The sequence below is a fragment of the Callospermophilus lateralis genome, chromosome 12, assembly GCF_048772815.1.
Source record: "Callospermophilus lateralis isolate mCalLat2 chromosome 12, mCalLat2.hap1, whole genome shotgun sequence".
NCBI classification, from domain to species: Eukaryota; Metazoa; Chordata; class Mammalia; order Rodentia; family Sciuridae; genus Callospermophilus; species Callospermophilus lateralis.
Window position 1 is genome coordinate 73,312,263 of NC_135316.1, and position 26,891 is coordinate 73,339,153.

At 32.9% G+C, this 26,891-nt stretch overlaps 2 protein-coding genes across 3 annotated transcripts in view; one reads left to right on the forward strand and one right to left on the reverse strand.

The window, feature by feature from the left end:
• The window catches only part of Rb1 (RB transcriptional corepressor 1), a 148,012-nt gene that overhangs the window by 66,146 nt on the left and 54,975 nt on the right, over positions 1-26,891 (forward strand). The gene's annotated exons all lie outside the window — the stretch shown is intronic.
• Lpar6 (lysophosphatidic acid receptor 6) lies at positions 20,358-22,324 on the reverse strand. Its single transcript, XM_076872313.1, has one exon. The coding sequence runs from the start codon at positions 21,579-21,581 to the stop codon at positions 20,547-20,549; it is 1,035 nt and encodes a 344-aa protein (XP_076728428.1). The 5' UTR covers positions 21,582-22,324; the 3' UTR covers positions 20,358-20,546.

Sequence of the window (26,891 nt, forward strand, 5' to 3'; positions counted from 1 at the left end):
TATGATGGGATGATGTAGAAGCCATAAGCCTCTGAATTTCAGTTCCAATTGTAATCTTTCTAGGAGATGAAACCAGAGGACTTTTAGTTATATATTGCTAATGTTTGGATTTTATATTACTTTTTAATTGTACAAATACTATAGTGGTAGTGGATAATTTTGTGTAATAAGTCATGCCATACAAACAGGATACGTGTGTATTCCTCTGGGAATAATTGGCATTATAGAGAAGGGACATGATAAGCTTTCACAGACTTTTTTTTAAAACTTGAAGTATTTTATATATATATATTATAAAATATTTTAAAAAGCTGGGTGTAGTTGCGCACTTTTGTCATTCCAGTGGCTCAGGAGGCCAAGGCAGGAGGATTGTGAGTTCAAAGCCAGTAAGCAACTTAGTGAGACCCTGTCACAAAAGAAAAAATAAAAAGTTTGGGGATGTGGCTCAATGGTTAAGTGCCTACTGATTCAATCCCTGGTATAAAACAAAGAAACAAAATTGTATTATATACAAAAGTGAATATTTCAAGTGACGGATAAAATTTTCACAAATTAAACACACCACTCTAACAAACATTCAGATCAAGACTCAGCAAGGTTTCATAGTCTTTTCATCAATATCACAATAAAAATTCCTCATCAGTGCTGTAAATCCTTGAGAACATATTCATACAGTGTTGTTGACCTAAGGGAAACATCAAGTGAGGTGATACTTAATTTTCCCCCATAATAATTGTGTGTGTGTGTGTGTGTGTGTGTTGGGGATTAAACTCAGGGCAGCCCATGTGCTAGGTAAGTGTTCTAGCACTAAACTAAGCCCTTAGTCCCCGCCCCTAATAATTTAAGGAAGAACATGGTTGTATTTTTAATGATCCTGTGGGGAAACAGGTTCAGTATCTGTGCTTGACAGTCTTGAGAAATAAAGGATCAGGAAGGAAAGAGTACCCTTCTGTTTCTTTTCATCCCAGGAGAGTTAGCAGGCAATATGTAAGTGTATAATGCTGGGGCACACTATTGAAAAACCTAGTAAAATCCCATTCTCTGAAAATATAAAAAATTAAAGATGATATAGAATATTTTATACCCAAGGGTTAGATTATGTAAGTTCCAGATGTTTGGGCCTATTAAATCTGTTAAGAAGTTTATAATCTAGGAGGTGATGAAATGAGATCTGGATTTCTTATTTTCAGAGTCTTCTAAACGTACTCAATATTTTTTCAATAAACCAAGCTACATCAGGTACTTCTTCTCTCAATGGTCTTTCTTTCCTGAATTATTGTGGACTGTTATTGATCTACCATATACTACCTTGAGACCATATCTGTCACAGCATCCAAAGAAGTCTTATAATTACAGAAATTATCATGCTAATTTGCGGGAGATCATATTCATCAGGTGATGATAGAAAAAAACCCTCCTGCCCGGTGTGATGGCACACACCTATAATGGAGGGTTCAAAGCCATTCCCAGCAACAGTGAGACACTAAGCAACTCAGTGAGACCCTGTCTCTAAATAAAATATAAAATAGGGTGGGGATGTGGCTCAGGGATCAAGTGCCTCTGAGTTCAATCCCCAGTATGACATCTGAAAAGAAAAGAAAAAGACCTTACCATATGACTCCCTCAAAAAGAGACTCTATATAATCTATATAGAGTACAAAAAGCAACATCTTGAAACCACTGGACGGGAAGAACAGACAGACTTTAGTTGAGAAGGGAAATGAGGGGAGCTATGAGCCTGTGGAGGAATGAAGCTTTTTGTCTGGGACTAAGTGCAGTATTGTACAGAAGGACAGTAGAGAATGGGAAGAGGGCCTTCCAATAAAGGAAACTAGAAAATTGAAGCCGAAGAAACCTTGGCTGTTGAAGAAAGTGGAAGAGTTTCGCAAGAGAAAGGGTGACCAAATTCTGTCCACCCACATCTCTGACTAAACCTGACTCAAACTTAGAACGGCTTAATAAAGGACAGAAGGTCAGAACTGAAACTGGAGCTGCTGCCCAATAAATGGTTTGTACAGTTCAAGTTCAGCAAAGATAATTGCCTGTTGAAACAAGCAACAGCCAGGCACCTCTGCACACACCTGTAATCCCAGCGATTCGGGAGGCTGAGGCAGAAGGATTGTAAATTCAAGGTCAGCCTCAGCAACAAACTAATGACAAAAAAAAAAAAAAAAGATCTCATATGAGAAAAATTCAGAATCTTCACAGTATAACATGGTGCAAAGAATATAATTCTAAAATTATCTAGCATATTAAGAAGGTCAGAAGAACATAGTGTGTGCTTTTAGAATGAGAGCTTTACGCCAACTCTTTGATGCCTGAAAGACCTTTTGTGTGTGTTGGGGAGGGTGGAGGGCAATACTGGGAATTGAACCCAGGGGTACTTAAATACTGAGCCACATTCCCAACCCTTTATTTTTTCTTTTGAGACAACGTTTTACTAAGATGCATAGTGCCTTGCTAAGTTGCAGAGGCTGGCCTTGAACTTGTGATCCTCCTGCTTCAGCCTCCTGAGATGCTAGGATTACAGGACTGTGCCACTGTGTGAAGCTCAAAGACTCTTTGTTAGAAGTATTGTCTCCTTTTTTCTTAAGTCAGCTGTTCAAAACATGAATTAGGATTCTCTGGCGATTTCTGAAACCACTTGAGGGAATCTGCATAGTAAAAACTGTTTTATTATTACTCTTAAGGTGTTATTTATTTTTTCCAGTCTGTTGACATTTAAACTCATGATGTGAAACTGTTGGCACCATTATCCAAAATAAAGCAGTGACTCTAAAATGGCTAGTAATCATTGCATTCACCACTATACATTCTCAGTTAAAAAATGAAACAAAATGTGTCAGTTTCATTTTAGAATATCCTTGAAGCAGTTGGAAAGTATTTTATTAAATCTCCACTTGAGTACTTTGGGGTTTTTTTGTTGTTTGTTTTGTTTTTTTTAGCTTTTAGCTTTTTTTTCTAGCTGCATACCAAAGTGCAAAAGTTGTTGTGAGGAAAAGCTTGTATATTGGTTGAGTGTGAACTGAACTCGTCATTCTACATGAAACATGTCTTTTACTTGTAAGACTGATGAGCAGTTGTTTGTGTAGTCTTGGATATTTGGCAGACATTTTCTTGAAAATGAACAAACTGAGCATGTCACTTGAAGGAAAACAACTGACAGTGATGATTGCCAATGACAAATTATGTGTTTTCAAGTGAAAAATAGAATTTTGGAGCACTTATATCCACTACTGTAATCTTGACAACTTCCAATACTGAAAAGACTTCTCTAATTAAATCATTGGTTTTATCAATGAATGTGATTTTTTGTTCTTATATAAAGAGATTTGTTAACATTTGGAAGATCTATTTAATTTGGTGAAAATATTTCCAAATGACTAAATACATCATATAAAATCAGGTAAGAGATTACCTGAAATCGTTCAAGATATATCAAAAGATTTTAATTGATTTGATTAAATCATTTGATTCCACACTGCAGCTAACTTTAAGAAATTATCACTGGTTGAGTTTTGGTATAGTATCAAAGGAGAATAACCATAGCTCAAAAGGCTATTAAGATAATTTTTTTTCCAACTGAGGCCAGATTCTCTTATTTTTCAACCAAAGCAACATATTGAAGCACAATAAATATAAAAGCAGATAGGAGAATTCAAGTCTCTTTTGATAAGCCAGATATTAAAGACATGAGTAAGATTATAGAACAGTACCAGTTTTTTGTTTTAAATAATATGGTTATTTTTCATAAAAATGTTTATGTTAACACATGTGTTTGTTGTTGGTTTAAATAAAATATTTCTAAAACTTCTTGGCTTTAATTAAATTAAATTTAAGGTTTCTTTATTAATGCAGTAAATATTGAGAGAGATAACCCATATGATCAAAGGCTTTCTGGGTCCTCAGTAATTTTAATACTGTAAAAAGGTTGTGAGTCCAGGAAGTTTGAGAACCCCTGCCTACATTCTTTTTTCCTTTTAGCCTTGTCTGTTCAACTATCACCCATACAACTGTTTCTTTCTGCCAGTCTTTGAGTTTTAAAATATATTTCCTGCCTTTTTTTTTTTTAACCTCATTTTAAGGTCTATTTCAGTTTGCCTTTCTAGTTTGTAATCATTCTTTCCTCTTTATAGTTTTACTGTTTTTATTATCTATAATACCTACTAGTCATTTATAAGCTTATATTTTATTATATTATTTTCATTAGATGAATTCATGTATATAAAATACTTAAAATAGTATCTAGTATTAATAGATACAGCAGTTAATTATATAAGTATGAATAAGAGAAGACAGAGAAGGGTCAGCTTATACTAATATCTAGGTTTCTGGCTTGAATAACTAAGTGGATAGTAGTGTTATTCATGAAAATAAGATAAATTGCTTTTGAAAACTTCAGGATGAGATATTCTTGGGAAGACAAGTTCTGCTCAATTAAATAGAGGTGTCAGGTGGTAGTTGGATATGTGAAGTGGAGGATAGATTATTTTTTAATGGAAGAGATAAGGATTAAATATTGATAGAAAAGAACTTACTCAAGTGGTATTTTGCTGGAAAACAATATAGTAGCTTAAAACAACCATTTTATTTTATTGAATAGGAATTTAGAAAGAGCTTAGAACAGGAATGTAGATTAGAGAACTGCCACACATACATAATAAAATTGCCAATTCATTGACAATTTATCTAGTGTCAAGCAATTTGAGCACTTAACAGTATTATTGAATTTTCATAATAATTGATGAGGTGGTAATATTCTTTATGAAAAATGAATACTTAGAGAGGTTTAATAACTTGCCCTAGACTACACAAGCTAAATGACAGAGCTGTGATCCGAACCCAAGTATTTCTGATTCCAAAGCTGTAATCACAATGCCTTATTAAGTAAATGAAGTTGGGAGAATGGTTAAGGTGGCCTAAGGGTAGAATTTAGTATAAGAAGAGAAGTTTAAAGGATAGAATCCTAAGGAGCCCCAACATTTAAAGGATGTTTTTAGAAAAGAAAATCTGCTACCTACAGAAGTTATTGAATTAGAGCAGCCAGAGAAATAGGAGAAAACCAGAAATTATTTTTTAAATTAATTACTTTATTTATTTTGTGAAGAGAGTATTACAAAGTCTGGGAAGGAACTTGCTGTTTCAGACACTATAGAAGCAATTAGTCAGAACTGAAAATTTGTAACAAAGAATCCTCTTCTGACAGTAGAAAAAACCATTAGATGAAGTGATGATAGGGTGAGATGTGAATTAGTGGTCAAGAAGTAGAGACAATGACTATAGATGGCTTTTTTTTTTTTTTTCTTAAAACCAGAATTTTGCCTGTGAAGGGAGATACAGATATAGCAAAAGTAAAGATATAGCTTGGGGAGTATGAGGTGGAGAGAAGAATTTTTTTCTTAATGTAAAAAATTGGGATAAAATGTTGGTGGAAAAGAGCCATTGATAGTATTCTCTCCCTAGGAAATAATTTAACGACTTAAAACAACCATTTTATTTTTCTCCTGTTTGTGATGGTTGAGAATTTGGGAAGAGCTTGACTGGACAGTTCATCTCTGACTGTGTGGTGTCAGCAGATGTTTGGAGCCAGAGGATCCACTTCCAAGGTTCTTTTTCACTCTCAACCCTCACAGCTTGCCGCTCTTGTGTATGCATGCCTCTCCCTTCCTCCCATCCTGTCTCTCTTTCCCTCTTCTGTGCAGCATCTTATCCTCCTAACCATTTCACAGGAGAAGTTGTGCTTCTCATGGCACTTTTGTTTTGAGGGTAATTACATTTCTTATATAGCAGCTGGCTTCTAAAAGTCTGTAGAAGAACCGTAGCTGGAAGCTATATTTTGTTGGTCAGAGCAGTCACAGAATCAGGGGATGCTTGTCTGAGTAGAGGCAGGTCACATTTTAAAAGAGCACATGGGATGGGAAATATTTCTGTGTCAAAAATGAAAAGAAGAAGAGCAATTGCGAGTAAGGTAGTAGTGCATGGCATGTCAGGAAATTGAAGTTTCCATTTAATGGTTTTTAAGATTTTTTTGCCCATTTTGTTTATTTTATGAAATAGAACTGCACTAATTTACTTAGTCTTGGTAGGTGGGGAGTGCAGAGTGGTATGGTTGGAAATTTGAGGAGCCCGGATGTGATTTGAAATTGTTGTGGAGACTAATAGAATGATATGACTGGTAAAAGAGAAGAGCATTGCCCTGCAGCAATACAGGCAATTTGAGGATAGAAGCACAAATTTGTAGTGCCACTATAGCGTTGTGTGATGGTATTTTTTCCCAGCATCGCTTAGCAACCAGGTGTAAGATTAGAAAAGTGACCAAGTTAATAGAACTAGGTCATTGAATTATGGCTAAGCAAATGCAGCAGAATGGTAATGGGGTAAGGAAATTGAGGATGTTAGAGAGATTAGACTCTTATGGTTTGGAGTTTTCAGCTGCATAGAGATGATAAGAGACTGATAATGTAGAGGTTTCAAGAAATGGGAACGTTTAATGAAGTTTACTAGGTGCGGTTGAAGTGACAATGGGAGTAAAAGGGGAAGTTTGGTCATAGAGATTTCAACTAAGTGGACACAACGTTTCTGGGAAGTTTATTATATTCTAAGGAAAGTCCTTTAGAGTACATGACTGAACTAGTATGGAAATGAAGATTGTTGGGAATGGGGAAGTCAAGGAACCAAGAGACTGAGAAAGGGTCAGTCACTCAGGATATGTTAGCAAGGAGGAATGTGAATTAGGGACTAACATCTTCAGTGCAGGAGGGCAGAGGGCTAGAACGGGCCTGAAAGGTAATATTCCTATCTCATTTTCCAGAAACCTCTCAAAATGCCTAGTCCAGTGTCTTACATATAAAATTTAGGAATATAAGCAATTAGAATTGTATTATTTTTAAGGTGAATTTATCCTTAATCACTGGTAATGTGCTTTGTTCTGAAAATGACTTTGTCTGATATTAATAAAGCCACTCCGGGCCACTTCAGCTTTCTTTTCATTAGTATTAGCATGTCATTTGCCCTGTTCTTTTATGTTTAACTTATTAGCGTCTTTATGCTTAAAGTAGTTTCTCATAGGTAGTGTGTAGTTGGGTTTCAAATCCAGTCTGACAATCTCTGCCTTTTAATTTATATTTACTGTAATTATTGATATGGTTGGGTCTAAATTCTCCATCTAACTTGTTTCTTATTTGTCCTATCTCTTCTTTGTTCCCCTTTTCCTGCATTCTTTGGCACTGTATGTTTTTTATTCTGTTTTATCTTCTTTATAGGTTTACTACCTATATACTTCTTTGCTTTATTTTGTAATTTGCTGCTTTATGATTTATAATATGTATCTTTAACTTCTCAGTCTACCTTTAAATACTGTTGCACTGTTTCTCATACAGTCTTAAGAACTTTAGATGCCCTTCAGTAGATGAATGGATAGGGGAACTTTGGTATATATACTCAACGGAACATTATTCAGCATTAAAAGAGAATAAAATCATGGCATTTGCAGGTAAGTGGATGGAGTTGGAGAATATTTGCTAAGTGAAGTTTGCCAATCTCAAAAAACCAAAGACAGAATATTTTCTTTGATATTAGATGCTGACTCATAATGGCGATGAGGGAGAGCATGGGAGGAATGGAGGAACTTTAGATAGGGCAAAGGGGAGGGAGGGGAAGGAAGGGGGTCAGGGGGTAGGAATGATGGTGGGATGAGTTAGACGTATTACCTTAAGTATACGTATGAAGACACAATTGGTGTGAAAATACTTTGTATAGTCAGTGACTTGGAAAATTGTGCTCTATATGTGTAATATGAAATGAATTGCATTCTTCTATCTATAACAAATTAGAATAAATAAATAATTTAATATTAAAAAATAATTTAGAGTAGGGTGCAGTGGCACATGCCTTGGAAGGCTAAGACAAGAGAATCACTTGAGTGTAGGAGTTCAGAGCCATCCTTGGCAACATAATAAGACCACATCTAAAAGCAAAAACCAAACCAAACCAAACACTGCAGCGGTGGCACACAACTTTAATCTCAGAGACATAGGAAGCCGAGGCAGGAGGATTTTGAGTTCAAAGCTATCCTCAGCAACTTATCAAGGCCCTGTCTCAAAATAATGAATAAAAAGGCCTGAGGATGTGACTCAGTGGTTAAGCGCTCCTGGGTTCAATTCTTGGTACCAAGAAGAAGAAAAAAAAACAAAAACAAAAGACAACCAACCAAAAAAAAAAAAAAAAGAAAAAACAAGGCCTTAGAACAGTATTCTTTATGATACATTCCTTCAATATAAATTATAGACCCTATAATACAGTGATATTATTTTTGTTTTAAACAATCAATTATTCTTTTTTTCTACATTAAATGCATTGGGTCTTCTGATTACTGTTTTGGAGGGGTTATTACACTAGCTGGAAAACACTGAAGTACTTACTAATTATTAACTGTTTCCTTGTATTAAATTTCCATAAGTCCCAAGAAAGTTGAATCTCCTGTAAATGTTATCAAATATAGCTTACTCATTAAATTTGTTTCTGTCCTACTACTTTTCTGTGATCACCAAACATAAGCAAGTTTCTTTAGGTAGTTACATAAATTTTGGAAAGCATACTTCTATGTAAGAGAAGATTGAAAATATTTCTTTCAAATTATTTTTCTAAAATTTAAAAGTCTATTTTAGGTGAGTACCATTGTAATGAATAACTTATATTTTTGGAGTCCTAACAGATTTTGAAAGCTTCTTTGGTATTCCTTTGAAATGTCAAACTTGACAGGAAGTGAACACAAAAGGGAGAAAAGCCTGTGGCTCTGAAAAAGCCAGAAAGGATATCTGTTTGTCTGTTTATATGGTAAATCATTAACCTCTGGTGCTCTTTGTACAAAGGTTTTAGTATTTACCATGAGACATTGTGCGCCCCCCAAGTTATATTTTACAGAGAACTATTTCTCAGGAAGGCAAGCGAATTGCCACATTTAATGCTTTTTTAATAATATAGGTAAGGACAGTGGAGCAGTGTGATGCCATATTTAAAGTTACACAACAGCTGTGATACTAGAGTGAAAAATTATGTTGTGTTTTAAAAGCTTCTCATGAGTTCTTTAAAATAATCATGCATTTACTTTTTTTTCCAGCAAGAACATATTTTAATTAAAAAAAATCTTATTCTTTCTGAAAAAAATCTTATTCTTTCTCACTCTTACTCAGTTTATTCCTAATATTGTGCCCTTAACTTCTGCAGGTAACTAATAGCTTCTCAAGTGATTTATAAGGCTTGGTTTCACTGTTCAAAATTGAAATTTATTTTGTCCAAAATACAACTTGGCTTCCCAATATGTCTGTTTTTCCATTACTTTTCAAGTTTCCAAGGCTTGAATGCTAAGTGTGCGTTTTTTCCCTCTAGTTTAGTATAGGGTCTGTGAATTGAATTTTTAGAAATATTTTAAGCCAACTGCAATGTTGCTTGCCTGTAATCTCATCTACTGGGGAGGCTGAGGCAGGAGAATCATAAATTCAAAGTGAGCCTCAGAAATTTAGCAATACCCTGTCTCAAAATAAAAAAAATATAAAAAATGCTAGGGATGTAGTTCAGTGGTACAGAGCCTCTGGGTTTAATTGCTAGTACCACATGGAAAAACTAAACAAACAAACAAAACCTTTACCATGCTCAGATTTATTTCATTATTATTTTTGAAATCTGTTTTCATTTACATTTCCCTAGATCAGATCACCACCTTCTTCTGTTCAATCTCCTACCTTTGGGACTAACCTTCATCTTATATTTTAGTGCCAACTTAATCTTCCTAAATGCTTATTTATGCACATTTCTGTTCAAGAATCTTCAGTGACTTCCATTGCCATGTAGAAGAAAACCAGTCTCTTAACTGTGGCTGTGATAATGTGGCCCTGCCTCTTTATCACAGCTTTACTTTCCAGACCTTCTTCCCTACTCATCATTTAATATAGTCAGAGAGTTCTTTCATCTCTTGAGCAGACAACATTTATTCAAAGACAGGTAGCGTGGCCTAACATGGGACATGGAATCAAATGATCTGATTTTAGGTCCTGGCCCTTCCATGTACAAGTTAATGTCTTTATGTCTCAGTTTCTTCCTTCGTAAATTGAGACATGTACTTTTGTTCTTGGAGGTGGTACTAGGAATTGAATCCAGAGTATCATGCATGCTAAGCATGTGTTCTACCACTGAGCTACAGCTCGAGTCCTATAGATTAAGACAGACCAAAAGATTCAAGTCCTTCTAGCCTAAGTATATTTTCTACAAAACTATTTTAATGTTCAGAATTATTTGTCATTACTGAATGTGAATCCGCATTCCACAGGATTGCTTCATGGTTTATAAAATATTCAAGAAAAATTATTTCAAAAAAATACAATGACAAGATTTCATTTGCTTGTTTTCCTTTAGCTCAGTTCTCCCTAGTTCTCCTTAGGTGATACTTGATATTCTGTGCATCATGTATTTTAAATAAACTGTACTTGTCCCTAAAGGTTTTTGTAATCTAGTAGATAGGTGAATTATTGGGCTATACTGTGAAAATGGATAAGCCATGAAAGTCAAAAGGAGTCAGGTTTGGAAATGTGCAATGGCAGATGAATATTAAAAGTAGTCTTAAAAGTTATATTATCAGAGTTTTTAACTTTGTTTAAAATGAAGAGCTAGCTCTATTGGTAAAGGTGGTATTCTACAAAAGAGAGTGCACCAGATAATTTATGCAGTAATTATTTTTAAAAATATGTGTGTACACTCATGTACTATTTTGGAGGGAAATCTTGAAATACAGTATGTGCTTCCTTTCTTCTTTAACAGAACATATTGAAAGTACTTTCTGAAGTAGCAAACCCATTATAAACATTAGTGAACTGGACTCCTCATTTGCCTCTGGAGAAGGCTGTGCTCTTTTCCTAGTGATTTCCCCTACCTTTACTCCCTTTTTTTCTATTGGTTTATTATTTCTCAGTGTTTTAGTGTCTAAGGCTTTACATCTGTTGCCTCTAACTTGCTCTGCTAAATTAATTAAATCAATATGCACTATGGTATATGCTCTTTGTCTCTTGAGGTTTTTGGCACAACTATGTTAACAAATTTTTTTCTTCCAAGTTGAGGGGTTTTTTTTGTTTGCTTTTTTTTTTTTTTTGTAATGCTTTTCAAACTTTAATGTATATTAGAATCATCTATAGAACTTTTGAAAATACAGTTTCTTATCAAGTAGATCTGGATTGGGGCTTAATATTCAGCATTTCCAATAAACTCCTGGATGATTCTGATGTTGCTAATCTGTGGGCCATTCTTCAGGGTAACAGAATTCTAAATGACTCTAGATGAACATATATTCTTATAGGGCTTTCAAGTAAAATTCTCTGTTGGCTTTTTACACTAACTCTGCAAAGGAGAAAGTGTAGGTATGATTCTAGTTTACACTCGAGGGGAGAGAGTCACTGAATATCTGTGCCCTACCCAGGAACTAATTAGTAATGGATGGAAGGGGAAATCTAATATTTATTCAGCAGCTGCAGTGTGCTGTGCATTAAAAGTGTCTGTTTAACTTAATTCTCATAACAATCCTATGAATTTGATACTTTTCATTTTCCAAAAGTAGAAACTGGTTCAGGAATGTTAAGTAATTTATGTCAGATCACCCAATTGGCATTTGAACTCCTCTTGATTAGATTCCAAATTCCATGTCGGTTTCTAGTAAAGCACTCTGTTGCTGAGTCACATTATTTCTGTTAAACAATGCACACACTCTTTTTATTATCACTGGAATATGTAGTTAGGCCTATTAGGTAGCACAACAGGGAAGAATATAAAGAGTAAGTTCCAAAATTTAAAGAAAATTCTAAGGAGAATTTTAAAATATAAATATGCAGTACAAGTATGAACAAAATGAGGAAAGTAACTTAGTTCCTGTGAATAATTCTCTTTTTTTTTTTTTGAATAATTATCCACTGAGGTGAAAATAGATGATTGCTTTTAAGGATAAAAGCTTAATTTAATAAAATCACTTTTTCTTTATAATTCTTAAGGATCAATAAGTTGATAAATACGTTTTTATGTGATTCTTCATGTTGTAAAAAAAAAAAAGAAAGAAAGAAAATAAAACCCCAGAAAACAGAAAGAAACAAAGATGAGTATAATAAATCAATGTAGGTCTTCTGTATTAAATGCTTACATAAACCCAAGTTCATGATCCAGATCAGTTTATGGTTTTAAAAGTAAAATCTTTTCCATGTTCAAACCTTTGCTCAAGGCACTTCTAGTAGTTGCACCCTATGTTTGACCCTAAGTCTATCCTTTTTTTTTTTTTTTTTTTTTTTGATCCCTTTGTTTAATCTTTAAAACACTCAAACACTCTGATACACAGGAGAAATTGCTGGAGTTCACTGTTGAAAAGTATTTATGATTGTGTTATACATGTTACACAACCTCTTTATTTTTGAATTGGTACAAAGAACTAAAGAAATTCAGACATCTCAAAAAAATCCAGCAACTCAGGAACATCCTTTAGGTAGCTCATAAATAGAATCAGTGCTTAGAAAAAGCTCATCTCTTGCCTACTTTTTAGAAGTCTTTCCTGATTGTCATATAGACCAATATCAAAATGGCCCCCACTTGGCATTCAGTGTAGAAATAACAATAATAAGTAATGCTTTTGCATATTTGTACAAGCACTAAAAAAGTTGTGTTAACTCATTTGCTTCTTACAATTTTGTGAAATACTCTTCTTATGACCATTTCATGGATGAAGAAATTGAAGCACAGAAAACTTGAGAACTTTCCCTTGTTATCAAACTAGTTGTAGGCAAAGCCAGAATTTTAACTCAGGATCTCTGGTTCCTAAGGCTATACTCAACCTCTGTGCTGTTTCTCTGTGTATATTAGTTTACTGTTTGAAATTTGCATTGTCACGACTAGTTTCTTTCCTCATGTTTTATCTGTTTGTCTCTTTATCTTTGTGAGTACTATTGTGCTGTAGAAAGAGCCTGGGATTGGATCACCAGATCTCATTTAATCTTCACAGAAGCCTGGAAGGGTAAACCCTGTTTAAAGAGAAAGAAACCTGAGGTTCAGAGATGTCATGTAATTTGTTTTGGTGTGATTCTGAGCAAGTTGTCTAACTATCTCACATTTCCTTATCCGTAAATGGGAACAGTAACATTTACCATTCAGAATTCTTGTGAGCATTTATGAGAACAGTAATCAAAAATATCAGAATTCTTATTTCTCCTTACTTCATTTCCTTTCCTCTCCCATGCAATGATTTCTTAATAACAGAGAACACAGGTAAATAGTATTAGACCTGTTTATCCTGGCTACTATATGTATGGAGAATTTTTCTCCTTGCTCTTCCACCCCACTGCCTTCTCAAAATAGAAAAAGTTTAGGGGAAAAAAGGTGTTACTGAATTCCAATGTTGCCAGAGTATAGGGAATGTTAGCTGTTACATTGCAGTTGACATTTGTTACATTGCTTTAGTTATGATTCATGTCAGTAGGTAACATTGAAGGCAATGTTAGTTCATTATTCAAGTACAAACAAGGGAGACAGCAACTGTAGGAATAGCCAGGAAATATCTTCTGGGCTTCACTTCCGAGCATGAAAGTACATATACTCTATTCAGAAAGCCTAGTATGCAGTTATGATGTTAGAGAATTACTTAAATTAATCTTAGAATTTTCACTTCTAAATTTGTACTCATTTCTTAACTAGGGTAGTGTGGATGGGCTCTGGAAATCTGGATGTCCAGAATACAAAGAGGAAAAATACAAACTGTCTATTTGAATTTCTGTAGCAGAGTAGGAGATTGTTATTAATTAGTAAGTTTAATAAAATTTTAGACCCACTCAAAGGCAGTTGTTCTTTGAGTTCACCTACCCTTAATTTTAAAGTAAGACAATTTTTTGGCATTTCTCTTTGCATAATATTTATGGCATGGTTTTAAAACTCTGAACTATTACAACCCAGTCATTTCAATATGCATGTTTGTGGCTCTTACATATATGGGTTTACTAATTTACTTACTGTCTTCTAATATTTTCTACTTTTGTCAAAAAAGTATTTTTGGTGGTTTTTTTTTCTATAAGTGCTAAATTTAGAACATGATAAGGCAACATGGACTAGGGAAACAGCTGGGTTTGTTTCTTACTCTTTCTGAGTTTTAATGTTCCTTACTTTTGTTAAAATATAAAAGATAATTTTTCTTTAAGGTGTTTATTATACTCTTTAAGAATACTTCAACAACTGACATAATCTTACTATCTTTTGAGTTCATTTCCTTTTTGGAATTACAGTGTATAGTCATTCTTATCATTTTACCCTTTTTATATTTTAAGATGATTTGTCTTAAAGTTTTTTTTCTTTTACAATTAAGTAATGCTACTTTTTAAAAATTAAGTTTTGTTACTTATAGGATTTTTTCTTCTAAGCATTGAAATGAGGAAGGTAGAGAAGTGAATGACTTGTCTTTTACTAGTATGTGAATCATAAACAAAATAAATACCAGATTCCTAATACTGTGGATGGGCTCTGGAATTCTGGATGTCCATAAAACAAAGAGGAAAAATATAAACTATCTGAATTTCTGTAGCAGAGTAGGAGACTGTTATTAATTAGTAAGTTTAATTTGTTCTTGAAAATATAATTTTTTTACATTATCTTTCTAATAGAAATATTGGACACTTTGACTACTTTCTGTTTTAGACTACTGTCTAATTTATTTGAATACACATATTTAAATAGTCTTCTGAAAATAGTTTTCCACAGTTAAGTTTCCTGATGGTGCCATAGACAGAAGTGGTGCAGAAACTAGGTAAATCCAAACTTGGAAAAAAACATTTTTAAAGAGAAAACATTGTTTTTCCTAGTTGAAAAATATAACAAACTATTGTGCTATTACACTGTTTCTTATTTTGATATTTGGGAGCACTTTGGTTTCATTATCTTTCTGTTCATCCCCACAAGAACAATCAGAAAAAGTAGACAAGATGAAATAATAAATAATAACAAAAATTTGCAGAGCTAATGAAAGTCAAAAGTTTTCAGATGGGAAGGGCTCGTTCAACGTGCCAAGCATGATGAATAAATATATTTTGGTGAAAATCAGAATTCTGAAGATAATGAGAAAGTTGTGAAAGCTTCCAGAGAGAAATAATAAATTCTTTTCTGGGGAATAAGATTCAGATCAGCATTGCCATTCTCATTTGTCTACTGGTTAAATATTTGAAGACAAAATGAAATTATTTTTTTTACTATTCTTTTTGAAATGAAATTACTGGAGAATACACTTTAGCAAATGAAAAAAGTCTTCAAGAAAAGGGAAGTCATGAAATCTTAGAAAAAGTGAAACTGTCATAGCAGTGCAGAGAGAAATCAATAGGAGAAAAAAAAATCTTAGGATGCAGCAAATCTAGGAAAATAGTTGTTCCAAATAAGAAATAAGATAGTTCCATGAAGAATGTCTTCAAGAACAAAGTGGTTTCTTTTTTTCTTTTTGATCTGGGGATTGAACCCAGGGTTGCTTTACCTCTGAGCTACATCCGCAGTCCTTTTTATTTTTTATTTTTTTTATTTTAAATTAGAATTTCACTAAATTGTTTAGAGCTTTGCTAAATTGCTGGGGTTGTCCTTGAACTTGTGATCCTCTTGCCTCAGCCATGAGATTAAGTGTGCAGGCACCTGACAAAATGGTTTCTTTTAGCAATTTTTGGACCTCATCTAAATAGTGAGGGTTCACAGATGCAGTTTAAAGTTGATAAATGAAAGGTTGATAACTGTAAGAGTTGAATTCTTGTAGTCTTTTTGACAAAAGAGGATTTGTTGCTTTTGTGTGTGTTGGGGTGCTTTTGAGGAATTAAATGAGCCATCAGTTTGGTAAAGAAAAAGGCAGTCTTATTTATTTACATATTTGTGTTTGTAGATATAGAAGTTTTATTAAAACTATACTTTTAATACCTAGAATAGGAACTATGTAAAATAGGTATTAGTTTTTTAAAATTAATCTGGCAAGCAGATAATATCTAACTTGTTCTTTATTCTAGACCCCTTCCTTCCAATCTCTATTCCAATCTTGTGTTAGGCCCTGTAGAGACTATATATAAAGAAGTATAAAACATAGTCCCTTTCCTCAAGAAGCTTGATGTATCTAGTTAGGCAGTTATTGCACAATCAATATAAGAAAGTAACTACCAGGTATTTTTCTTTGTCCAAAACAAATGCATCTGTACCTTGTATCAGAGGGATCTTTTAGAGAGAGAGAGAATCTTTTTTGTAGATGGACACAACACAATGCCTTTATTTTTTTATGTGGTGCTGAAAATGGAACATGGATTGCGCCCACCAGTGCTAGGCAAGCACTCTACCACTGAGCCACAATCCCAGCCCCTCAGAGGGATCTTCAAATGCAAATCTGATCAAGTCTCCTAGTTGATATCCTTCAAGACTTCCTAAATATCCTCAGCTGTTAACATGGTCTTAATGTGAGCTGTAACCATGTAAGTGCTCAGTCTTATAACTCCAGATGCTTTGACTTCGCTATAATCCTTTCGGTATGCCAAGTTCTCTTCCTTTTCATGTGCCAGTGCTCTGGCCACCATTAAGTATCTAGATCAGTCAAAACAACAGAGTTCCTACCTAGTCTCTACCTTAAATTCTTAAGTGACTCTGTGCACATTACTTAGTTTTTTAGTTTCTTAAGTTTGTCCAACTTAAGGTACAAATGACCTCCAGGCCCTTTCAGTTCTAAATTGTGAATTTTCCAGAAGCCATTTTGATAGAAAGATGATGGAAGTCAGCACATTCAGCTGTGGCTATTAACTACAACTGTGGCTATTAACTACAACTCACCTTTAAGTATATGGTATATATTTGTTTCTCACTCTTAACATCTTCTTAAACTTTAATTATTTTCAAAAATCAGGGCTGGGTTATATGTAGCTCAGTGGTAAAGCATGTGCTTAGCATGCACAAAGCCCTGGGTTCAATCCCCAGCAACACATTAAAAAAACAAAACAAAACAAAAAAAAAACTCGATTTTATCTATATAAGTAAAGCAAATTTTGAGTTTGAAAATTGATTTATAAATTTTTGAATTACCCCTACTTCTTGGGTCCTATTTCTTGTATTGATTTTACCACTGCTTTTCAGGTGAAAGAGATAATTTCATATCCTTATTTTAAGAAGATAATGTAGTAAATCTTTGAGAGAGGGAGGGGGAAGGACTTGGTAGAGAATTTGGCCTTAAGTTAATTTTCTATTTTTTAAAAATTATCTGACCTGTTGTCTTATTTAATTGATATTCTTTGTTCTTTTATAAAATAGTCAGGAAACAAGTAAAAATGATGAGATAAAATCGAAATTTCAGAATTAATGATTTTAAGATTATGTACATATCGACCTCTGGAAAATATTATTAATTAAGAAATATTATTGATCATTAATAATATTTGTTTTAAATGTGTCCTATATCATTAGTCCTTTTCAATTTGGAATTTATTTCCTTAGAAGTCATGTATGTTATAAATGGGTAAATTAGTTTTCATGCCAATCTGAGTTTTTTATTTATTTTTTACTTTTTATTATTTTTAAAAATATTTTGTTTTTAGTTGTTGATGGACTTTATTGTCTTTATTTTTATGTAGTGCTGAGAATCGAAACCAGTGCCTCATGCATGCTAGATGAGCATACTACCACTGAACCACAACTCCAGCCCCCAATCTGAATTTTTAAAAAACCGTTTAAGATTACTTTGAGATTTCATTTACATCTAAGCACTGTTTATAAAATTGTTTCTATGCAATTTATTTATTCACAACTATGAATACCAGGTTACATCTTCCCTCGTTTGTGACAACATCTGGAATTGGATTGGCATATAAGTATTAAAAATTTGAATATTAGAAGGTAGTAAAAATTCTTCTAGTCAATAGTAGCTTACTATATTAACAAAAAACAAAGTGTCTGGTTCATCAGGGGTCCAAGATTGCAGCATCAAAAAGCAATTGCTCTAGACTCTTAATAGCTATTTCCATTCATAAATCCAATGTTTGTCAGTTGGAAAGATGAAGTTAACATCATTTTCTATTTTCTGTTCCTCAACTTAGTGGCTAATTCTTTTAATTACCAGTACCTATGATTATGATTTATACTTCAAATTTATTTTCAGTATTTTGAATGTAAATATTAAGGTTTTCTGATTGGGTCTTCAGTTTCTTCCTTCTTTTAATTTCTACTAATACATTATGCACAGGACATTTATTTTGTGGATTAGTTACTCAGTTGGTATTTTCTAAGAAAAGATAATTTTTAGGTTCATAACCAATTATTAGGATGCTGTAAAGCTGTTTTCAAACCCTGAAAAACTCTCTCCTCTTATTGTGTTTCTCTGAAGGAAGTTGACGTATGAAGGAAAATTAGCTAATCATCTACTTTTATGAAGATGTTAAAAGCAATGACAGTTTTTTTCAGGGGAAGGGAAGGGCTCAAAAGTAAAAAGTAAAATCTTCAGTTCTAATTTTATTATAGATATTTCTGAATAAAGAGGAAAGAGAAAATCCTTGGAATATGTAGTTTACCTTAAATTGTAACACCAACAAAGGAAAATAACTTTAATTTTGTTCTAGTACTCTGTCTATAGAGATAAGATGTATTCCATATTTGAGGTTCCAGATGAGAAAACAAGTATCAGCTGTGTATCAAATTATGAAGAATCTTAAGAACTTAATTCATGTACCCTCCTATTGATAAGAAGGCAACAAAAGTTTCTCTAGTAATCATAGTATTAACAACTCTCTAGTTAGTATTTTGCTAGTATTTTAAAGTAATATTCACGCTTTGTGATCTTACCTTGGGTTTTACTCACAGATCTTTAAGCAGAGGAATGGTCTGAGAAATCTCAAAGTTATGTAACTCTCTGCTTCTTTTAGATGGGTAGGCTGTTAGTTGCTTTTCAACTCAAAAACACACATTTAAAAGTGCTTAATGAATATCTTTTCTGGAGTGTGGTATGAAATTAAAGAACCTTATATAACATACACACACTTCTCTTGGAATATAAAGGACCAGGCTTAATTTTTTCATTAATTTTGTTTGGCTTTAGGTTTACCTAAAAGAAACCAGATCCCTAAAGAAAATCCCCCACAATTAGTTTACTGAAAATGAATTTACTAATCTAGCAAATCATTGTGAGTTGTCAGAAGTCATTGTAGCCCAAACCCAGAGAGTAGTAAATATCAAATGTACATCTTAAAATTTGTCTAGGTTGCATCCAGATTTCGAAAAAATAAGATGGTGAAAACCAGGTAGGTTGAATGATGGATTCAATTACATGTCCTTTTTCTCATGTAGAAGACATTTTGTTGTAGTTAATTTTGAATTGGATTTTGGGGGAAAAAAAGAGAAAACTGAGAGTTTTTGTGTAGTTGTGCTTTTTTTTTTCTGAAATATAGCTCAAAGCCTTGCCTTTTTTTGTTTTATAATGAAAATGTGATTGTGTTTTATTATATGTTTTGTTTTGTTGCTTTTTATATAAGGAACTGTGCTCTTAATAAAACTATTTGACATGCATTAATTTGCCGTATATTAACATTTTGCTGCTTTAAACATTTTCTACAATTCAGTATTTGGCTTCAAATGGTCAGAAGAGGGAAGCAAAATAAAAAATATGTTGAATATCACTTTCTAAGTACTAAATATTGTATTTCACTACCTCTGGTGTTTCTCTGATCTAACATACTCAAAATCTAACATACTCTTTATTGTACATAAATGAACTAAAAAATATACCTCTAATAGCATTTTATTTTAAAAAATTTACTTAGCAAAATAATATTTTATTACTTTTTTCTCAATTATTGTGGCATATATCATTTTGAAATTGGGTTTTATATCCAGAAAAATGAATTAAAGTAGTAATTTCAAAGGATATTGTATAGTTTAACAGCATCTTCTTTTAATGAATTACCTTCAAAGATAAAATCCTTAAATACCATCTATCAGTGTCACTGCTTAAGTATCTTCAAATAGTGTTAGTATGTCATTCTACAGAAGACTACATTTTTAACTATTTTTGAGAAATCCTGTAATAAAAACTATTATTTTAAATTGCTCTTTTCTCATTTATAATTTAAGATACATGATTAGTAATTTTAATTCAAAATGAAATAGAAATGAAATATTTAATAAATATTAAATACTTAAAACTTCTAGTATGAGTAAATTATTTAATATAAAAATCAGTATATAGATGGTCACCACATGACTTAAATCATAGTAACTTTTAGGCTTTGAATAACTTTTTTAGAGATTTTTTTTTAATGAAGAAGGAACAAGTTAAAATGGCTCAGAAAAAATAAAATGTATTATACAAGAATAGAGTATATTTTAATGCTTAACACATTGAGTACAAATTTTCTTTAAAAACATTAAAATGTCCATGTGTTGTCTTTTGGAGGTCAGGAGAAATAGTTTTCCAAGAGAACACTTTTCACAGTTGAAGGAACTTGGAGGTTCTGTCCCAGTGAAGTTCCAGTGGTTTTAGTTCAGGCAGCTTATATTGTAGATTCATTGTCAAATATCTTACTTTTTAAGGTCTGTAGATTGTGTTGAATAAAATTCTCTGTGCCTTGAACTTCAGAGAATCTGTAGTCACTTCTCCTAACAGACCAGTTTTTCATTTTTATTGAATTCTGAATGGTGTCCGATGTAAAATAGTAAACTATAGGGTCAAAACAACAGTTGGAAACAGCAATGCAGAGAGTGATGGGGTACATTGTCCTTACAGCTGCCACTACTGAGCAATTAACAAGTGTATGTGTTCTCATAAGAGAATATAAAATAAGATTGATATTATAAGGCACAAAACAGAAACAGAATATGACCAAATGAACAAAAATCATTTTTAAAACCTTAGTTTTGTTTATTTTGCTTCTACTTAATGTAACAGGTTTATTTAAAGTTCTTAGCACCATACTAGAACAAGTTACGTTCAAAATTAGAGGAATAAAAAATCCCACTATTTCGATGAAAATTACAATCCTTGAAAGATATGTTTTCCAAGTAGCTTCTGGAAAGTTTTCAAAGCAGGCTTCTGAGGTATTGTTGCCCCGAGAGTGGGTAGACTGAAAAAAAACTGCTGGTGCACTTCCTCCTATCACAGTTAACCACACAGCAATGCAAACAAACTTTGCATTTCGTTTGGTTCTTAGAGTCTTTGACTTAAATGGGTAGACAATTGCCAGAAATCGATCTACACTAATGCAGGTTAAGAACAGAATGCTTCCATACATGTTGGTATAAAACAACATCACAGAAATCTTACAAAGCAAATCTCCAAATGGCCAATTTCTTGTTGCAAAGTAGAAAATCCTGAAGGGTAAAGTAAAAACGAAAAGCAAGTCTGACATTGCCAAGTTAATCATGTACGTGGTAGTTTCATTTCGTACTTTGAGGGTGCAGATGAAAATGTATATGGCAACACAATTGGATATTAAGCCAAGCACAAACACCATGCTGAACATGCACCCATATAAAGTGTACTTAAAGGAGTCATCATAGGGGCATTGAGAGCTGTTAGCGCTTACCATTATAAAGGCACTTCCAACTTACAGTAAGAAATTCCGTAGGTCCCTGGTCCCTGGCTGTAGTCTCCTTTGATATTCAGATTTCGACCACTATAACATCCAATTTATTCGCAAATTATTTGGATCTTTGGGTGGTTTTATAAATATTTCCTTTTTCTCCAAAATATATGAAAGAAACATGAAACTTGTTGCTGTAAAGTTTCCAGTAGATTCTTCAACAGGAAAATATTTTTATTTTCTAGTCTCCAGAAAATCCATGAATCCAAGCTTTAGTTAACTGATGGGAAAATGCAGTCAGTGAAGCCAACCCACAGGATTGCAAATGAAAAGAAAAGCTGTGATCCAAGATGGGTACACAGCTCTTTGTCTTATAAACTTGTATTTCAGTAGTCAAGATGAGTATTTCAGAATCAGAGTTCCTTTACAATCCACAATGTTTAAGCTTAAATGATTAATCTTATTTTGCTTTTCAATGCAGAGTTTCAGAGACTTAAACATTCCCAATTAGTCCTTTTTTCTTTCTTGCTTCTTTTAAATGATGTTTTCCTTTCTGGTATTCCTGCAGTAGATTCTAGATGGCCCAAGCAGAAGAATCTTTTGAAAGTTCTGAAGTAAATTCCTAAGCAAGTTAGCTCTTGTTGAATTGAGTCCTTTTCCACGGTTGCCAGCTGTATTGTGAGATGGGCTTTCTCTGAAGTGAAAAAAGAAAGGCTTGCTGGATTTGTAATATGACATCACAGGAAGAAGAGGCTGGGTTTGGACAAAGAAAGGTTTCAGCCCAGTTTGTTTGCAGTTCCTTTAATCTGATAATGTTTCTGCTGGGAATATACCTAGGAGGCTTGCAAATGGTCACTGGTTAGTTAGTTGGGCCAGCTGCCCATTAACTCTTTTATGTGGAAATGCCTTCTGGGGTTCTGGCAACCTCTGAAGAGTTGTTTTTGTTTTGTTTTGCTTGGGTGGTAATAACTGAGAGAGGGGGAAAAACAGTTCAAGCCTGTTTCCCTTATTCTGTTGCTTTTGTATTTAGGATATGATATATATATATATATATATATTTTTTTTAGAAATAAATATTATATGAATGTGTCAAATTCAGATTTTTAGTAATGTCTTAACATGGCATTTTAAAGAACTGTTTACTGTCTGTGAAAGAGAGACCTTTAAATTTTTATATATAAAGGATTTAACTGAGAAACCAATGACAGTGCTTCCACTCTTGGCTTCTGTTTTTTTCTAATTACGTTTTAAGATTTATCTTAATTGGTATGATTGTAAGTAGCTTTAATCCTGTGTCTCTTTAGGTTTTGATAAATTATTTGCTAACATTTCTCTTTCCTATGAAGCTGAATTAATATTTTAGAGTTGTTTCAATTTTTAAATTACCCCTTTCACCAAAGAATAAATTTAAGAATGTTTATTTTTGTTAGAGGTATAGCTCAGTGGTAGAGCACTACCACATATAAGCATGTGCTTAGCTAGCTTGTTAAGGCCTGGGTTCCTTACCCAGCCTTCCCCACCAAAAAAGTTTATCTTTGATTTTGGTGTACTAATCTTATTTTACCTATGATTTAAGCACAAATGAAGGTGTATTTTTTTAATCAAAGTTTTATCCCTAAATTGATTGAAATAACTTTTGGAGAATGAATTCTAATACTTGGCTAATAATAATTTTATGTTTGTTTTCCTGTAACTCTTCCCTGAGTCCCCTTAATACTATATTAACTATATGTTGGAATGTATTTTACATCTTGTTTTCATTTAAACTTTCCCATAAATGGTTTTGCTATATAATTATATTTAGAATATACTCTTATTTATTTACTTTTTGTAGTACTAGGGATGAACCCAGGGTCTCATGCATGCTAGACAAGTGCTCTACCACCGAGGTATTCCTAGCCCTATTTTTATTTTTAGACAAGGTCTTGCTAAGTTGCCTAGGCTGGCCTAGAAGTTACCATCCTTTTGCCCCCGCCTCCTGAGTAGCAGTGATTATAGGCCACTGTACCCAGCTTGTATATTCATATCTTAAAACACACCAAATCAGAAGGACATATATGGTGGAGTTATAGTAATTGGTTGTAAATGTTATTTCCCAAAGGACGGAAGCTATCACAAACTAACACACATTTTTTTCTTGTTTTAAACTACCTTTTTTTTGGTATCAGGGGTTGAATCCAGCAGTGTTCTAAATCTGCTAAACACATGCTCTATCACTGAGCTATATCCCCACCACTAATTTTTTCTGAAAAGGCTAGATCCAGTTGTATTTTTTAATTTTGTTCAGTTTGGATCAAAACTCTTACTTTTAGGAATTTTAGAGAAATTTATCTTTCCTTCATAAATTACTTAGTTAACTTTAAAAAGGTTACAGTAACATGTTTTATACTGTTTTGCACCTTTTAAATTTGAACTGCTTTCATGCTCAGCAACTTTTGTTAATAAGTTGTAATCTATTTCTATTGTTTTTTACTAGAAAATTAATTTAAAATCAAATTTACGAAAACATGAGTTATTTATAACCAATAGACTTAAAACATTGAGGGTCTGAATTTCTTTGTATTACTTTTGGTGTGGAAAAACGTGTATGTGTTTATATTAGAAGGCTGGTAGAAACTTTGAGTGGGCAGTAATGAAAAAAGAAGTAGTTAATAAACTTGTATTCTCACTGGAGAAAAATTTTCAGTTAATATTTTAGAAAAACAAAAAAATCTTAGTAGGTACTTTCAAATTTATAGTCTCCTTTTTAGTCATCTTTAAATAATGCAACATATGCAGTTATATGCCCTGACCTTGTCTGCTTTTACTTTCATTTTGAGTATAGAACTTTATCAAAGAATATTCTAAAACTTGAATATTCTTCCACATATTGTTGTATTCACTTGACTTGATGTTTATTTAAATGTTCATTTGTAGTTTTTTCATTTCTGAGTTATTGGTGCTTAAAAATGAATAGATCACTATTTGTGAATTAAGTGTTTCATTATTATCAATATATTAGTATATGTTTGTGTTTCTGATTCTCAGCACAATTCTTGACCCTTAGTAGACACTTACATGTTTGCTGATGATTCATATCAATAAACTTGAATTTTGTTGAAACTTGTTTTTACTGACAAAGAGCAGTAGCAAAGGGGCTGTTTCAACAGGATCAACATAATTGAAAGCTGGTTTTCTGATTTTTTTTAATTAGTTTATTTGACTTCTAGCCTAAGGAACCAAAGTGAAATCTGGTATCTTGAAAAATCCTTAGGTTAAGATTTTTTTAAATAATTACTTACAAAGAGAGTTCAACAAATCCAGGGCATTAAATATATGTAATATGTGCTTTTCTATTTGATAGGCAATCTGTTATTTGTACATTTCTAGAAGTCTGGGAATCAGTTCTTGTGTGGATTTTTGGGGGAGAATGAAATAAGAAAATCAGAATCAGAAGTTGCAGTGGTGAAGACAAATTTTATTCAGGACTATTACAGTAATATACATGTACAATTTATTTGAAATATAGTTTTCAAAGCAACCAATTTGAAATATAGTAAATCTCAATATGTAACTCATCACTTTTTAAAATTTAATACCTTAAGAAGCTGGCTAAATAACCCAGCCTGTAAAGTAGTTCTGTTTTATCAGTGCAGTAGTGGTCTAAATCTTTTAGTTGTGTAATTAAAAAAAAAAATCACAGTATTTTGAGAAAATTTTAACTATCAGTTTAAGGATTTGGGTAACTACTGAGTTCTTCACTAAATTTTAGTGTAACTGTAGCTCTGATAAGACAGAGAATATAATTTGCCAATGTTGGATTCCAAGTTAGGCTCAAAACTATGTTTGTGAAACTTTATTGAACACCAGTATAAATAAAGTGTAAAGGGTTTCTCAACCATTCTTTTCTTTCTCTACCTATTTCTGAACTTGATAGTAATATCAGTTTTATCTTGCCCCCTTTTCATTCTCACTGCTATTTTTTTAAAGATAAACCCAGTCACTCTATCTATATGATTATTATAATGTGTTATCTAATCTTCCTATTTCTAGTCCTACTGTCTTCCACTTGCCCCCTGCTAGACTGTCACAGATCAACTCATGAATGAATAAACTAATCATGCATTTATTCTCTTCTTGCTTGCAAAGAGAACTTAAAAATTATAATTTTGAAAATGAATATACTGTCTCCAGGCATGGTTGCCCAATTATAATTTTTAAGTTCTTTTTGCAAGCACCAAATGTCAAATTCTGGGGAAACATTATTTATTAGTAGATTAATTTTATCTGGTGATTTGGTTTAATACTGAAGTAAGTTTGACAGTCTTGGTGCATAGGATCTGCACCTGGGAACCTTGAAATCTCTGAAACCCTTTTGTATAGGCTGACCCCCACCTCTGCCCTAGTTGGGGACTGGTTTCATAACCTTTCTGAAATTCTCAAGCACTGTGACTAAAAACAGATAAGAAAATCAGATCTGAAGAAATGTAGTCTCAACAAGTCCTGCAGGCTATTCCTCTGAAGTATCTGGAAATATCTGTGAAATATTTTGAAAGTTTTTCTTTATAAAGGGACAAACTACAAAGACTCTAGACTGTAAAATACATACATATGTATATTATATTTAAAAACATACATATATAATACATATATATATATATGTATTATATATATTATATATATATATATATATATATATATATATATATATATATAAAATAGAAAAGTGTGAGAGTGTTGTACAAAGAGTATTAGAGAGAGAATCAGAAAAGCTGGATAGTCCATCATTTGACCTTTCTGGGAGTCTGCTTTCTTGACTGTAACAAGAAGGGAGTTGGACTGTACAAAGGTCCCTTCCTGCTTCCATATCTGATTCTGATTCTTTGAATACTTTGAATGTTTAAGCGGCCACATTGGGTTTTTTCACTTTAAGGTAAAACAAATGAATAATTTTTATTCTTAGTGTTTAAGGATTTCCTGATTTTGAAACCAGGCTGTACAAGGAATGTATATGAAGTATTTTTTGTTTCAGCCTAGAGTCTAATGAGAAGATTTTCTATTTTGCATTACTATAAAGATTAAATGAGCTGGAGTGTGGCTCAGTGGTAGAGCGCTTACCTAGCACGTGCCAGGCCCTGGGTTCGATCCTCAGCACCACATAAAAATAAATAATAAAATAAAGGTGTTGATAACTACAACTAAAAAATAAATATTAAAAAAAAGATTAAATGAAAAAACCCTTTCCTGTATATCCTATATATTTCTATAGTTTTCTTTCTTAAAAGATCTCTCCTTTTAAGTAATCTTCCATCCATATTCTTTTACTGTGAGATTTTT

Excerpts from the sequence above, each read along its gene's own strand:
- Lpar6 (XM_076872313.1), bottom strand. The coding sequence starts at position 21,581 with ATGGTAAGCGCTAACAGCTCTCAATGCCCCTATGATGACTCCTTTAAG.